This window comes from Myotis brandtii, unplaced genomic scaffold, assembly GCF_000412655.1.
Source record: "Myotis brandtii unplaced genomic scaffold, ASM41265v1 scaffold1292, whole genome shotgun sequence".
NCBI lineage: Eukaryota > Metazoa > Chordata > Mammalia > Chiroptera > Vespertilionidae > Myotis > Myotis brandtii.
This window is the reverse complement of record NW_005354560.1, coordinates 105109-121516: the sequence shown is the minus strand read 5'-3', so window position 1 is coordinate 121516 and position 16408 is coordinate 105109. Positions and strand designations below refer to the sequence as shown.

Below are 16408 nucleotides of genomic sequence, written 5' to 3'. Positions count from 1 at the left end.
GATAGTGTTGTTATATTCTGGGGATGACTGTGAACATTTACCAGAGTTCAGCGTTATAAGCTTAACCCAAGAAATGTGTGACTAGCATTATGGTGTGAAAGCCCACAAGGATCCTCACATGCGGATACAGTGGAGATTTTGAAAGGGATCATTTCAGAGCAACGCCAATGCTTGCCTTGTGCACTATTCAGAAGTGTTCCTCACCCAGCAAGTCTTCCAGTCTAGGCCAACTCTGAAAGGCTTTCAGTGCATATACCTGGCTTTATTGTTACAGGAGAAATTTCATCAATAAAAATATAGCCTTAAGCATTGATCAGATGCAATTAAACATAATTTTTAAAAGTTCTCAGCAAATTTCATTAGAAGTCTTAATATCACAATTTCCTTCCTATAGGATGGGTAGCTGCATTTTCATTGTTTGGGTAACACATGTTCCACTTGATAGAAGCTTCCTTACTACCTAAAGCTCCTCATGTTATTTTTTGTCAGCAGTCATTTTAAGATTAATTATTTACGAATTCATCCTCTGTTCCAGAGTAAGTTTCAGAAAAGCTCAGGCTCACATCTGTCTTACTCTTAGGTCACAATAAGACCAAGGGTAGGGTACCCAGTTGTACTACTTCCTCACTCCTATCCCCTGAGTCAGTCTTTACAGGAAGATAACTCTTCCTTTGAGGTAAATTCTTGGCACATTACACATACAGGCAGTCACTACAGGACCCCATAATAATAACTGTAGTTAGTGTTCACTGAGCACTTTGAGGGGTCAAGCTTTGTTTTTAGCCATTTTCATATCTTAATTTTGTTAACAGTTAACTACAGTCCTTCAAGGTGTCATTACTTGTTGTAGCCACTGAAGAACAGAAAGGTGTTAGACTGTCCAAGATCACACAAATTGCAAGTTAGAGTTGTGTTTCAAACCCAGGAAATGTGGCTGCGGAGCCCTTTTCTTAGCTCTTGGGGTATACTACCTCTTTCCATAAATCACAGCTTAAGGAAAATGTGGTGGAAAATACTTAACTTTTTTTTGTTTCATTAATATTTGTTATTTAATTAAATATATCTGTAATTATTTATGTATTTATATAAGACCAAAGTTTTAACTTATTATTTTAATTTTCCATCTCCACAATAAATAACACTGTTGACCATTAATTGGCTGGACATAAATTTATGATATAAATATTAATCATGATTTTTGTGGGGTTTTTTTCTTCCCAGCTTTATGGTTTTCTGCAAATGACTATGTGCTTACTATTATTTTCCCAATGTTGGCTGTCCTTCTGTTCTGGGGAAGTGATATTGTGAGTAAGTACTTGTTTCTATTTTCATTTATGTTTTAGTGATGAAATTGTCATTTTAAGGAGGCAATATTGGTGAAATATTCTATTTAAGTTGTATTAGGAAATGTGATAATGTCATAAATAAGAACAAACAGAAATTAATGGTGGTGGAGTAATTGGGTGCTGCAGGGACAAACTCCCAGGACCAAACTGGAACTACAACTAAAATACAGAATATATTCCTGCATAATCAACAGAAGACTCACTGGAGAGAATCCAGATAAATGAGGATGGAAAGTGGAGACCGCATAGAGACTGGTAGGAGGGGCGGAGTCATGAAAGGACTGGCTGGGCTCCCACAGACTGTAACTAAAGTTATGGAGAGATATCTCAACTGTGGGGTTTGCCACTGAGAACTCTAGGGTCTAATCCTCAAGCTTGGCACTCCAGGAGAGAGCATCAGAACTGAGAAGGGTATCCACATAACATAAGGCTGTGAAAAGCAGCGGGGTTGCTGTCTGCTAGGGAGAAATGGCTGGAAATGCAGGTACCCTACTAAAGGGCCAATGCACAAAATTCTCTGTGGAGTGACTCACCTTGTGGTCCAGAAGAGGGAGGACAGAGTGGACTGGAGCTGTGTAAGCAAAAGTGAGGATCAGGAGCTCTGGGGTTAGAACTCAAGAGGCAGACAACTTGGTTTCTGGAGCTGAGTCATTCCCTCATGCTGCAGGAGTCATCTTTCTTATGCAGACATTTTTATACAGGCAGCTGTGCCTGTAGGGAAGATAGGTGACCCACCCTATTTGAAAACACCTTACCCCATGGTGCAGAGTTTCTGAGGCCATTTAAGAGAATAATAATTATCCTCCTGGCAGGAGCAATTGCCCCACCCTGTTGGAAAAAAAACCCCACCAGACCCATGGATGATTGCCTGAGAGCTATTCAAGAGGCAATCCTATCAGTCTGTAGCCAGAGGCAGTCTCTGGAGGCTTTGAGTCTTTTCCTGATCTAATTAGTCAGAAACAGTGTTTGACACTGGCCTGCAATAGAGATTTAAAGGCATAGCAGATCTACCTAATACATAGTCACAAACCCAAACAGGAAGACAAAATGAGGAGACAAAGAAACAACCCCCAATGAAACAACAAGAGAATTCTCCAGAAGAAGAGATAAATGAAATGGAGATAAGAAATTTATCTGATACAGAGTTCAGAATAATGATGGTAAAGATTCTCAACAGCATAGTAACTATGAAAACAGAAATAAAGAATGATATAGCACAAATAAAGAACACATTGGAAGGAATACACAGCAAATTAAGGGAAGCTGACAACTAAATCAGTGAATTGGAAGACAGGGTTGAAAAAAAATCACTCAATCAGAGGACCAAAAATAAAAAAAATAAAACAATTAAAAAATAGGAGGACAGCTTAAGAGAGCTGTGGGATAACATGAAACCAAACAATATTTAAATAGCAGTGCCAGAAGCCAATTCTAACATGTTATAATTTCAAGAGTTTCATCGAAAGGTTGATGGAACTTGGGAACTCAACAAGGGCTGAGTCACATATGTTGTCACCTGTTGGGAATGGCTGATGGCATTTCCCTAAACAGGGATGATTGTTTGCTGCCAGGCAGCTCAGAGCATCTTAATCTACATGTTATTGCCTCCTCCTGGCCAAACACCTGAACAGCCATAGGCTAATTCCCCCATTCTGACAATGCCTCTGTATAGGAAACTCTAACCCTTTGAAGTGTATATCTCTGCCTTGCCTCAGGACAATTTGTGTTAATAAAAAGCATGGGGTCCTGAGACAAGGAGATCTTAGTTCTTTTTAGCTAAGTTCCTCTGACTCCCATATGCCTTTCAAAATTATATTTTGTCTCTTAACTATTTAAGTTACACACAGCCTTTCTCCATATTGCTGAACCCTTCTTAATGCCGGAACAAAAACCCCGGCATAGCAGGTGTGCCAGAAGAGGCAAAGAGGGAGAAAGGGATAGAGAACGTGTTTGAAGAAATAATGGCCAAAAACTTCCCTAACCTGGTAAAGGAAAATGGCACACAAGTACAGGAGGTACAGAGAACCACAAGCAAGAAGAACCCAAACAGGCCCATGCCCAGACACATCATAATTAAAATGCCAAAAGTTAAAGGCAAAGAGAGAATCTTAAAGGCAGCAAGAGAAAAGCAAACTGTTACCTACAAAGGAGTTCCCATAAGGCTGACATCTGATTTCTCATCAGAAACTCTACATGACAGAAGGGAATGGCATGAAGCACTCAAAGTAATGAAAAGCAAGGATCTGAAACCAAGATTAGTATATCCAGCAAGGCTATAATTCAAAATAGATGGTGAAATAAAGAGCTTCCCAGGGGGAAAAAAAAAGGCTAAAGGAGTACATCACCACCAAGCCAGCATTACAAGAAAGGCTCAATGACTGTTGTAACATGGAGAGAAATAGAGAGAGAACCTAGGCATACAGAATTAAAATGGCAATAAATAAGTACCTATCAATAATAACCTTAAATTTAAGTGGATATGCTCCAATAATCAAAATACATAGGGTAGCTGAATGGATACAAAACATGACCCAACTATATGCTATCTACAAGAGATCCACCTCAGAACAAAAGACTCACACAAGATGAGAGTGAAGTTATGGGAAAAAATTTTCCATGCAAATGCAAAAGGAAAAAAAAAGCTGGGTTAGCAATACTCATGGCTGACAAAATAGACATCAAAATGAAGGCCATCACAAGAGACAACAAATGTCACTATATAATACTAAAGGGATTGATCCAACAAGAGGATATAACCTTGGTAAACATATATGCACCTAATATAGGAACAACTAAATATATTTTAAAAATACTTATAAAGAACTTTAAGAGAGAGATTGACAACAACACAGTTATTGTAGGAGAGTTTAACACCCCGCTGACTTCACTGGGTAGATTTCCCGACAACAAATTAACAAGGAAACAGTGACTCTAAAGGACACACTGGATCAGATGGATTTAATTGACTTTTGTAGAACATTTCACCACAAAGCTACAGAATATACATTATTCTCAAGTGCACATTTATCATTCATAAAAATAGACCACATGTTAGGACATGAAACAAGTCTCTACAAGTTAAAGAAAATTGAAATCATATCAAGCATCTTTTCAGATCACAGTGGAATGAAATTAGAAATCAACTACAGTAAAAACACCCCCCCCAAAAAAATTCAAACACATGGAGCCTAAGTAGCATGTTAGTAAACAATGAATGGGTTACCAACGAGTTCAGGAAAGAAATAAAAAAACATACTGAAAACAAGTGAAAATGAACATACAACAACCCAAAATCTCTGGGACACAGCAAAAGCAGTACTGAGAGGGAAGTTCATAGCACTACAGGCCTACCTCAGAAAACAAGAAAAACTTTCAATAAGCTATACAACCCTACAATTTAAAGAATTAGAAAGAAAACTACAAGAAAAGCCTTAGTAAGTAGATGTAAGGAAATAATAAAGATTAGAGCAGAAATAAATGGCATAGAGACTAGACTAAAAAAAATAATAATAAAAATAAAATAATACAAAAAAATCAATGAAACCAAGAGCTGGTTCTTTGAAAGGATAAACAAGATTGATGAACCATTAGCCAGACTCATCAAGAAACAAAGAGAGAGGACACAACTAAATAAAATCAGAAATGAAAGTGGTGATGTAACCACTGACACCATAGAAATACAAAGAATTGTAAGAAAATATTATGAACAATTATATACCAACAATTTGGACAATATGGATGAAATGGATAAATTCCAAAATAAATACAATCTTCCAGAACTGAATCAGAAAGAATCAGAAAACCAGAATAGGCCAATAATAACTGATGAAATAAAAGCAGTGATTAAGAAAAACTCCCAGCAAACTAAAGTCTGGGTTAGATGGCTTCAGAGGGGAGTTTTACCAAACATTCAAAGAAGAATAAACACCTATCCTCCTCAAATGATTCCAAAAAATCCAAAAGGAAGGAATTCCAACAAGCTTTTTTTATGAGGCCAGCATTATTCTAATTTCAAAACCAGAGAAAGACACTACAAAGAAAGAGAATTATAGGCCAATATCCCTGATGAACATAGAGGCTAAAATCCTCAACAAAATATTAGCAAATTGCATTCAGCAATATATTAAAAAGATTGTACATCAAGACCAAGTGGGATTTATTCTGGGGTTGCAAGGCTGGTACAAAATTCGCAAATCAATAAAAGTGATACATCACATAAACAGATTGAAAAATAAAGATCACATGATCATATCAATAAATGCAGAAAAAGCATTCAACAAAATCCAACACACATTTTTTAAAATTTAATTTTATTATTTTTTAATACTCACCCAAGGATATATTTTCATTGATTTTAGAGAGAGTGAGAGAGGGAAAGACAGAAAGAAACATTGATGTGAGAGAAACACATCTATTAGCTGCCTCCCACATGTGCCACAACCAGGGCCAGGGCCTGGGAGGAGCCTGCAGGTAAAGTATATGCCCTTGACCAGAACTGAACCTGGGACACTTTATTCTTTAGTCCGATGCTTTGTATACTGAGCCAAACCAGCTAGGGCCCAACACCCATTTTTAATAAAAACTCTCAGCAAAGTAGGAATAGAGGGAACATATCTCAACATGATAAAGGTCATACATGACAAACCTACAGCAAACATCATATTCAATGTGCAAAAACTGAAACCATTTCCCCTAAGAACAGGAATAAGACAGGGATGTCTGCTTTTACCACTCTTATTCATCATAGTACTGGAAGTCCTAGCCACAGCGAGCAGACAAGAACAAGAAATAAAAGGTATCCAAATTGGAAAGGAGGAAGTAAAACTCTCATTATTCTCAGATGACATGGTATTGAACATAGAAAACCCTAATGATTCCATCAAAAAACTACTAGATTTAATAAATGAATTTGGCAGGATACAAAACTAACACCCAAAAATCGATGGCTTTTTTAAACACCAACAAAGAATTCTCAGAAAGAGGAACTAAAAAACAATCCCATTTACCAGTGCAACAAAAAAATGAAGATATTTAGGAATACAGTTAACCAACGAGGTAAAACACTTGTACTTGGGAAATACAGGCCATTGAAAAAAGAGATAAAGAAGGTATAAATGAGTGGAAGAATATTCTGTGTTTATGAATTGGTAGAATCAACATCATTAAAATGTCCATACTACCCAAGGCAATCTACAGATTCAATGCAATATTTTACAGATCGAGAACAAATACTCCAAAAATTTACATGGAACCAAAAAAGACCCCAAATAGCTGCAGCAATCTTGAGAAAGAAGAACAACAAAGTAGTACCAGATATCTACTTATACTACAAAGCTACTGTGATCAAAACAGTCTGGTATTGGCACAAGAACAGGCATATAGATCAATGGAACAGAACAGAGATCCACAAATTTGGCCCAAGCCATTACACTCAATTAATATTTGACAAAGGAGCCAAGAGCATACAATGGAGTCAAGACAGTCTCTTCAATAAATGCTGTTGGGAAAATTGGACAGATACATTTCAGAGTGTGATTTGTTGCGGTTGGATTGACTGCAGTTTGCTGATCATAGCATTCTCATTAATAACATTATTTTCAGTGGATTTAACCAGGAGTGAATCTGTTCCTGTTAATCATGTTTTGACAAAATAAGATTTATAATTCTTTTTCTGACTTAAAAGTAATAAATATCACTTTAGAAAACCTTATACAATATAAGAATTTATAGAGAAAAAACAAAAATAATCTAGAATCCCACAACTTAGAAATAAACTATTGGTCTAGTATAGTGAATTTTCTACTTTCTTTTCTGTCTTTTTTCTATGTATTTTTGTTACCTCTCTTTAAAAATGAAAAATGATAAATGCACTCATATAGCTTATATACTTGTATATCCTCATCCTTCCCCTGCCCATGTTTTCAGAAATATTCTTATAGCTGCCTCTATGTTCTACTTTCATGGATATACTGTAATTTACTAAACTCTCATCTTGATGGCTATTAAGGATGATTCCAGTCTTTTTTGATATAGAAAAGTAAAGCTGCTAAAGATACGTAATACTGTAAATGGCACAGATATTTTAAGGTTTTGATACGTATTTCCAAGTGTTTTCTAGAAACATTGCATCAATTACTACTGCAAATGAGAATACCTGACTTTCTCCACACAGTCCTGACATCTTTATAATTCTGAAATCTTTGCTAATTTGATGGATGAAAAAAACATCCTGTTTTAATTTTCATTTTTGTGTTAGAGAGGTGAATGTTCTTTTTTATATTTATTCTACTGGTCATGTTTTAAAGAATATGCTTATGAACCTAAATATTTTGGTGACAATATTTTATTTAGATTCATCTTAGAATAAATAACTTTGGTGTGTGTGTAAGGCACATATTTATTTGATTCACTCAGCCTGGGCTCAGATTTGAAGGTGTTTATAAAAGTGTCACACAAACATTTGTGGAGTCCTTGTGCTGTGTGATGGGCACATTGTAAAGTACTATCCACCTTGGACTTGTATGTCTATTCCTTTTACCAGGTCAGGGAAGTTTTTCATCACAATTCTTTCAAATAAGTTTTCAATTTCTTGCTCTCTCTCTTCTCCATCCAGCACCCTCATGTTGGGAATATTAATAAGCTGATGTTGTCCCAAGAGGATCCTTACACTGTCCTCACTTTTCTCCTCTTTCCTTTCCTTTTCTTTTCTTTTCTTTCCTTTTCTTTTCTTTTCTTTTCTTTTCTTTTCTTTTCTTTTCTTTTCTTTTATTCATTTTTCTTTTTGCTGTTCTGATGGGATATTTTCTGCTTCCTTATCTTCCAAATCCCTGATTTGATTCTCTGCTTCATCTACTCTACTGTTAATTCTCTGTAATGTATTCTTCCTTTCAGTTATTGCATTCTTCATTTCTGACTGGTTCTTTATGTTGTCTATATCAAAAATGTTTCCTATCTCTTTGTTGAAATTTTCACTGAAATATTTGAGCATCCTCATAACCAGTATTTCGAACTCTGCAGCTGGTAGATTGCTTATCTGTTTTGTTTAGTACTTTTCTGGAGTTTTGTTCTATTCTTTAATTTGGGACGTGTTTCCTTCTCTCCTCATTTGGGTAGCCTCCCTATGTTTGTTTCTATGTATTAAGTAGAGTGGCTATGTCCTCCAGTCTTGGCAGAGTAGCCAAGGTGTCCTGTAGCACTCAGTGGCATTGCATCCCCTGTCACCCAAGATAGACTCTCCAGGTGTGCCCCCTTTGCGGGCTGTGGGCACCCTTCTGTTATAGTTGAGCCTTGATTGTTATTGGCATGTCATTGGGAGGGGTTTACCCCCAGGACAATCAGCTGTGAGGACTGGCAGCAACCACAGCACAGGATCTGCTGTGCAGGACCCAACTCCACAGAGCAAGACTCACTTCATCAGAGCTCTGGTGCCTGATGAGTCTGCCCCTTGAGTGTGTCTCTGGTGGAAGTTGTTGGGTGGTGCTTCTGAAGCTGGCCACCTAATATGCTAGGTCTAGTAGGTGCAGGCCCTTTTGCCTGTGCCTTGTCCAGGGCCATCCAGCATGAGTTACAAAGCAATCTGCAGACTGCTGTTACTTGTGCTGGGCTTGGAGGTGTCAAGGCTGGCTACCACTAGTGCTGCACCTGGGGCCACTTAGTAAGAGGCACGAGGCACACTGAGGCCAGATGCTGCTTGTTTTGGGCTTGTGAACATTTGAGAGATTTTAGGAAAGTTTGAAGCATGAGCGCAGACAATCTGTTTGTATGGAAAAGCCACTGGAAAGGGCTTGGGTGAGCCTGCAAGTTGGATGGCACTGAGTCTCAGGGAATCACCAGCATGGGGCTAACAGTGTGAGCTAGTTTGATGGAGACACAGATATGGGGGCTCACCTGCTGGCTCTTTGTGGGCAATGTCTCAGCAAAGGAACAAGGGCTGCTGCCAGCACTTAGGTCTGGGGAAAAGCTGACTCTCCAGCCCTGCCCCTAAAGCCAGACGATTCAGCTTCTCACTGTACGTCCCTGACACATCTTTGAAGCTTCGCTCTAGAGCTAGAGTTTAGAGCCAAGAAGTCATTATATGGGTCCTTTCGTAGGAACTGCCTGGGATTCCAGGAGCCCTTTGTCTCCCTCAGCCACAATCCTCACAGTTTTCACAGCCAGAAGTTTTGTAGACTTTTCCCCCTGGTACTAGAATCCTGGACTGGGGGACCTGGTGGGGCTAGGCCACCCCCCACCTCAGGAAGGACCTGCACAGTAGAGACATCCCTCCTGATTTTTATCGATTACGTGTGGTTGTGATACCAGCCCATTCCTCCTCTCTACCCTTCCTAACATCTCCATATGGCTCTTTCTTTTATATCCTTAGTTGTAGGACTTCTATTCAGCTAGATTTCAGGCAGTTCTTAATAATGGTTGTTCTGAAAGTTAGTTGTAGTTTTGATGTGGTTGTGGGAGGATGTGAGTACCGTGTTTACCTATATGCCATCTTGACTGGAACTCAGGTAATCTACTTTTTAGAGTGTAGTGTCTTATGGCACCTAAAGTATAAATAGTAACTCTGCCTCATGACTTTCACGTTATACTACTAGATTTCTAGTACTCCTTAACTTCTTTGATGACAATGTATGGTCTGTACTTGACCACAGGGGGTTTCTCTCAGTGGTTTTTCTAGTTCTGCATGTCAATCTTTTGGTACTCCAAGATACCACCTGGACCTTCGTAGGTCAAACATTCAGTAAAGACAGCAGCTTATGCTTTCACTTGGAGGAGAAAGAGTTTCCTTATACCAGAACAGTATCTTGAACTGATCTCAGGGGGCCTTTGATCCTCCTGAGGATGAAGCCTGAGAAAACTCCTGAACTCCTGAAGCCAAGCCATATATGGTAAGTACTAGACCACCTTTCAAGAACAAAGGTATCCTATGGGGAAGTGTCCCTAAATACCTTTGCTGTTAGCTTTAACTTACGAACTTATAAGCTCAGTCTTATGCTTAGCAAAGAGCTTACAGATGACTGGAATCAAACACTGAGCTTTAACCAGAGAAACAAATCTCTGACAGTGCTGCATTTCAGGCACTTTGTTTTGTTCTGACTCAGTTTCCCATTCCACTAACAATTAAGTTCTTGATTGGTTTTCATGGTTCTTCTTCCTCACTCTTTGATAGTATAACAAGTTCTTCCCACTATTGAGATGTTTGATAAATGATTTCAAGCACTACTTATCAAGACCTCTTGTTCCTGCAAGATTAAGGTCCAACTCCACCTCAAGATCTGGCTAACATTTTGAAATTCTTTGAGATAGGTATATCTAGGCTTGCCTTTCCCTTCACTGAACTTTTGTTGTTTACAAGAAATCTTTGCATTGCACAAAACTGGGAGACCATAAGCATGACCATGTAAGGCAAAACTATAAATCAATCTAATAATAAATATGAAAAATTACTATTGTGTCATGACCTCTAAATTCTTTTGTCAAAATATTAAAAACCCACTATTGTACACCTGAAATCAATATAATAGCGTATGTCAACTGTAAGTGAAAAAAAATTAAACTCTCAGTACCAGCTTTATTAGGAAATGAAACAATAATAAAGCTATTATTTAGTACATGATAAATTAAAATATTACAAACATTGAAAGTGTTTTATCAAGAATGATTTAAGCAATGCTTGCCTTCTTGTCTCTGAATGCAAAGAAGCATCCTTTCTATGCTTGGTGAATTGTCATACTTCAAAGTTTAGATCAGCTTCCAGCATGTTATCCTTTGCATTTTCAGTGTCATAAACTATCTCTAAGCTTTCCTTCCATATAAAGTTTTTTTTCCAGTCATGCCTCCCTTCTTTCCTTCCTTCCTTCCTTCCTTCCTTCCTTCCTTCCTTCCTTCCTTCCTTCCTTTCATTCTTTCTTTCTTTCGCTAAAGATCTACATATGTCTCCTCCCAGCCATTCCCCCATTCCCACCTCAGGCAAGCCCCCACCGCCCCAATGTCTGTGTCCATTAAAAAAAAATGATTTTCAAGAGAGAGGAATGGAGAGGAAGAGAGAAGGGGGAAGGAAGGGATGAAGAGAGAGAGAAACATCAATGATGAGAGAGAATCATTGATCGGCTGCCTCCTGCACCCCCATACTGGGGATCGAGGCCACAACCTGGGCATGTGCCCTTGACCGGAATCAAACCTGGGACCCTTCAGTCCAAAAGCCAATGCTCTATCCACTAAGCCAAACCAGCGAGGGCTATAATGTATTCTTAATCTGAGATGCATTATAGCTCACTGGTTAGCCTTCTTGTATCATCATCAAGTCACTAACCGCTTAGTGAGGGAACATCTAAAGGTCATGTCTTTGAGCAGGCATTTAATTCTTGGAATTTGGGGTTTTGTTCCTAGACTGTGGTATGTGTTGGTCTATAGGGGCTTATCAAATTTTGTCTTCAGAGTTTCATGTAAACTAAGATGATAGCTATCATTTGATCTTCAAAATGACCTGCTAATTGCTCTAGATTTCATCAACCACAACCTGCATTCTATCTTTTATGTGCTTTATATCAGTGACAAGGAAACGAGAATTATTACTGGAGTATCTGTTTCTAACATTAGCTGTTTCTTCAGGTGACTAGAAGGACATGCCATTTCTTCAATCATATGAACTTGAAAGATTATATAAAGGGACTTTCTTAGGCTTAGAGCAGCCCCAGACCTTTTATTTAACTGTGGAAGATCTGGGAGTAACACTTTCGGTCACTCACTTCTTCCCTGTCCAAAACACCCACACTCACTCACACATTAGAACTAAGGGTCTTGAGGCAGCACTTGGAATAGTGATCATCACATAGTTGGTGCTCAATCAATTCTTTTTAAAAAAATATATTATATTGATTTCTCACAGAGAGGAAAGGGAGAGGGATAGAGAGTTAGAAACTTCCATGAGAGAGAAACATCCATCAGCTGCCTCCTTCACACCCTCCGCTGGGGATGTGCCCATAACCACGGCACATGCCTTTGACCAGAATTGAACCTGGGACCCTTCAGTCCGCAGGCCGACACTCTATCCACTGAGCCAAAACTGCTAGGGCGTCAATCAATTCTTGAATAAAGTAATCTACTTGTACTTTGATTTGGTTGAGATGGACTAATAAAAAGCCACGGTACATTGTAACTACACAGTAAATATTTGTAGAATAAATGAAGGAAGCAACCTAGCTCATTCTGAGATGTAGCTGGATAGATTTAGTTATTTTATACATATATAAGAGGGAAAACTTTAGAATTCCTAATTTTTTCACAAAAATGTAATATTTTCTCCCAATGATTTTGGTTTTCCTGTGTCAGGTAGCACTAAAGTTGTAAGTTTTCTTTAAAAATGTAAACACTGACAACACCACATGCTGGTGAGCATGTGCAGCAACAGGAACCTTTTCCATTGCTGGTGGGAAAGCAAAATGGTACAACCACTCTGGAGAACAGTTTGGCAATTTCTTACAAAGTTATCTTTTATATGATGATCCAGCAATTGTGCTCATTGGTATTTATCCAAAAGGAGTTGAAAACTTAAGCATATGGATATTCATAGTAGCGTATACATTATTGCCAAAACTTGGAAGCAACCAAGATGTTTTCAGTAGGTGAGTGGCAACATGCACTGTGATACACCCAGACAAAAAGAAATGAACTATCGAGCTATGAAAGGACACGGAGAAATATTAAATGCATATTAATAAGTAAAAGAAGCCAGTCTGAAAAGCCTACATACTGTATGTTTCCAACTACAAGACATTCTGGAAAAGGCAAAATGGTGGAAACAATTAAAACATCAGTCATTCCTAGAATTGGGTGCAGGAAGAATGCATAGGCAGAGCACAGAGGATTTTTAAGGCAATGAAAATACTCTGTATGATACTATGATGATGGATAGATGTCATTTTGCATTTGACCAATCTCATAGAATGTAAAACCCCTAAGGCAAACTGTGGGCTTTGGGTAATTATGATATGTCAATGTAGGTTCATCTTGGTAAAAATTGCATCATTCTGGTGGCTGATGTTGACAGTGGGGGAGTTATGCATGTGTGGAGGCAGGGAGTATAGGGTGGTGGTCTTTACCTACCTCTAAATTTTGTTGTAAATCTAAAACAGTGCTTTAAAAGTATTTAAAATGTGTAAATAATGCTATTTCTCATATTTTATTTTCTGTATCGATTTCAATACTTTTAGTTGAGGGGAATGTTTTAAAGCATAGATATTTTTAAAATTACATAGTCTTGCCAAAAATCCTGAAAATCATACTAGGAAGTTTGATAAGAGCCCATTAAGAACACATTAAATTATCTTTATCTTACTGCCAAGTGTTTGTGGAGTTACTTGAGTTTATTTTCTTTGTTTATATTTAAAATTTTTATAGATGTGACAAATAAGGATAAATATACCTATTAAAGGACAAATAAAGATCACCAAAAAAGGTTCCTTGTGATTACTGAGTTCTATGGTGTATATATCAGATTGCAAACCCTTTTCTCTACACTGAAAAAAATGACAACTGGACTACAAAATACCTTCTCCCCACTTTCTGTGGGATGTGCTAAAATGTGGCCACTGTGGCAAAGGAAATGAGTCAAAAGAAACTCATTTTAAATGATTCCCTAAAGAAAACATGAAGATAGAGCCTCTTTCACTGCCTGTGATTATTTAAGTAGATTTCACTAATATATTTGTTAGAAATAGTTGCTTAATTTATGGGAGTTGGAAGTAGCCTTGAAAATATTTAGTACTTGAACACATCAACAGAAACTTAAACTACCTCCAATATTATATGCAAAGGTTTTGAAAAGGTTGTTCTATAGTAAAACACTGTCAATCATAGTATTTTATGGTGTTTTATTTTTGTTGTTACTGTTGGTATTATTTTTCTCCCATAACTCTTCTAAGCCTGAAGAGGTTGAATTTTATATGAGAATCAAACTCTTATTAAGTCAGCCTTTTTGCATGAACTTCTACTGTACTCTAAAGGTGAATTCTTGCTGCTTGATCTTAGTAATTCTTTTATGTATCCAATTAAGCCTGGGAGAGTGTCTTTTGAATGTTTAATTGTGAAGTGTATTTGAAACAGCTTCTGTTTCATCATCCTTTTGTAGAACTTTCAAGCTCTATTTAGATAACAATATGCATTGATTTGAATGGAAAAATTGACATATGTCTAAGTTTATTTTTCTATCTATGTCTGTGCCATTTGTAACCTAAACACTGAATTTTATCCTCACTAGTGTTCGAGTCTAGAAAATAGGGAATCTGTTCCCTGTTCTAAGGCAGGGACATGACTGAGTCATGGTCACAACTTATGTAACTGAGGGGTAAGTTCCAAGCCTGGATGGATCAAATGAAAGTTTGGGGAACTTGCCATATTGTTTCTAACTCTTTCCTGATTAATGTGGATTTCAGTTACTCAGCTTCAGGATTGATGATTGATTACCTCTCCATCCCCCCTAATGAGAATAAAGTGGAGGTTTACAATCTAAAGTATGAATATGTAGTGTTTCAGTTGCCATTGGTTATCATATAACCCTTGGTTATAATACCTTAAAATAGATGTTAGCATGGTCATTTAGGGGATTATTTGCTGTTCTTACTGTATTTAATCTGTTTGTCATTTTAGTGGAAGCAAATTTAATGCTAAATATAACATTTTTTTTAAAAAAAATTGCCCTCTCAGGATACTATTTAGTGGCCTGGATAAAACAAAACAGAATTTCAGTCATGCACTGTTACTCTCTGTTACTCAGTCTGTTTTTAGGTTACTTTGAACAACTTTTATGGTAAAAAGTTACTTTTACTAGTAACCAAAACAAAACCCTTAAGGTGAAGATATAGTGAAAGAAATAATATTTTTAGACATATCTATTAGATTATTCTTTCCAGAAGGTATCAAATACTTGGAAATAGAGCTAATGAGTCCTGTTGATTTTTTGTAGCTTATTTTTATGAAATTACTAGGGGCCCAGTGCACGAATTCATGCACCTTGAAAGGAACTGTTGGCTGCTAGGCTGCAGTGGGCACAGCCCATCCTCTGTGCCCCTGCCCAGCCCCTCCCACCTCGGCGTCCTGTCCCTTGTCTGCAGGTAGCCCTGCTCCCATCGCCACTGCTCCCACAGGCTGACAGCACTGGCCCTACTCACACCTGCTGCTGGCGCCAGTCCCAATCGCTCTGAGCTGTCAGAGGGTGTGAGCAGTGGCTACTGCCCTGATCGTCCCTCGGGAGCAGGGCGAGGTGGAGAAGCCCTCAGGAGCGATTGGGGCCAGCTGCCACTGCTCGTACCCACTGATGGCACCGAGTGATCAGAAATGGCGCTGGGCGCTGGCAGCAGGTGTGAGTGGTGGCTCTGGCGCCGGCTACAGGTGCAAGTGGGGCTGGCTCTGGCAGTGGGTTTAAATATTAGCGCCAGCAGTGGGTGCTAGCAGGGCCTTCGCCAGCAGCGATTGCAAGCGGTGGCTCCTGGCCCCGATTGCCCCTCAGGAGCAAGGGGAGATGGAGAAGCCCTGAGGAGCGATTGGTGCTGACAGCTGCTTCTTGCACCCACTGATGGTGCCGAGCAATTGGGGCCGGCATCAGGTGCTAACAGCAGGTATGAGTGGCAGTTCCAATGCTGACAGCAGTTGCAAACACCAGCGGGACTGCAGCACACAGGAACAAAGAATTTTCAGTAACCACCAGAGGCTTGCCCCAATGACAGGAACCAGTGCCCCACCTTTGTCTGGCACCCCCACTCACCTGCTCCACCATCCTGCCGCGGCTGATGCCCACCATGTTCTGTGCTCTGCCACCTGCTGCCAATGCCCACCATGTTCTGCGCATGCCCCTTGGTGGTCAGCACACGTCGTAGTGACTGGTGGTTTGGTTGTTTGGTTGTTAGGTTGTTATGCCATTTGGTCTATTTGCATATTAGGGTTTTATCTATATACTAGAGGCCTGGTGCACAAAAATTTGTGCACCCGGGGGGGAGAGGGTGGTCCCTCAGCCCGGCCTGTGCCCTCTCGCAGTCTGGGACCCCTCAGGGGATGACCACCTGCTGGCTTAGGCC

The 16408-nt window shown here is 38.9% G+C and overlaps 1 protein-coding gene across 5 annotated transcripts in view; it reads left to right on the top strand.

The window, feature by feature from the left end:
- Positions 1-16408, top strand: part of LOC102245069 (leukocyte surface antigen CD47-like) — a 137518-nt gene that overhangs the window by 101768 nt on the left and 19342 nt on the right. For all 5 annotated transcript variants that reach the window (XM_014534367.1, XM_014534365.1, XM_014534366.1 and 2 more), the window contains one exon: positions 1222-1308. In XM_014534367.1, the coding sequence (XP_014389853.1) occupies positions 1222-1308 (87 nt within the window). The remainder of the gene's footprint in view (positions 1-1221; positions 1309-16408) is intronic.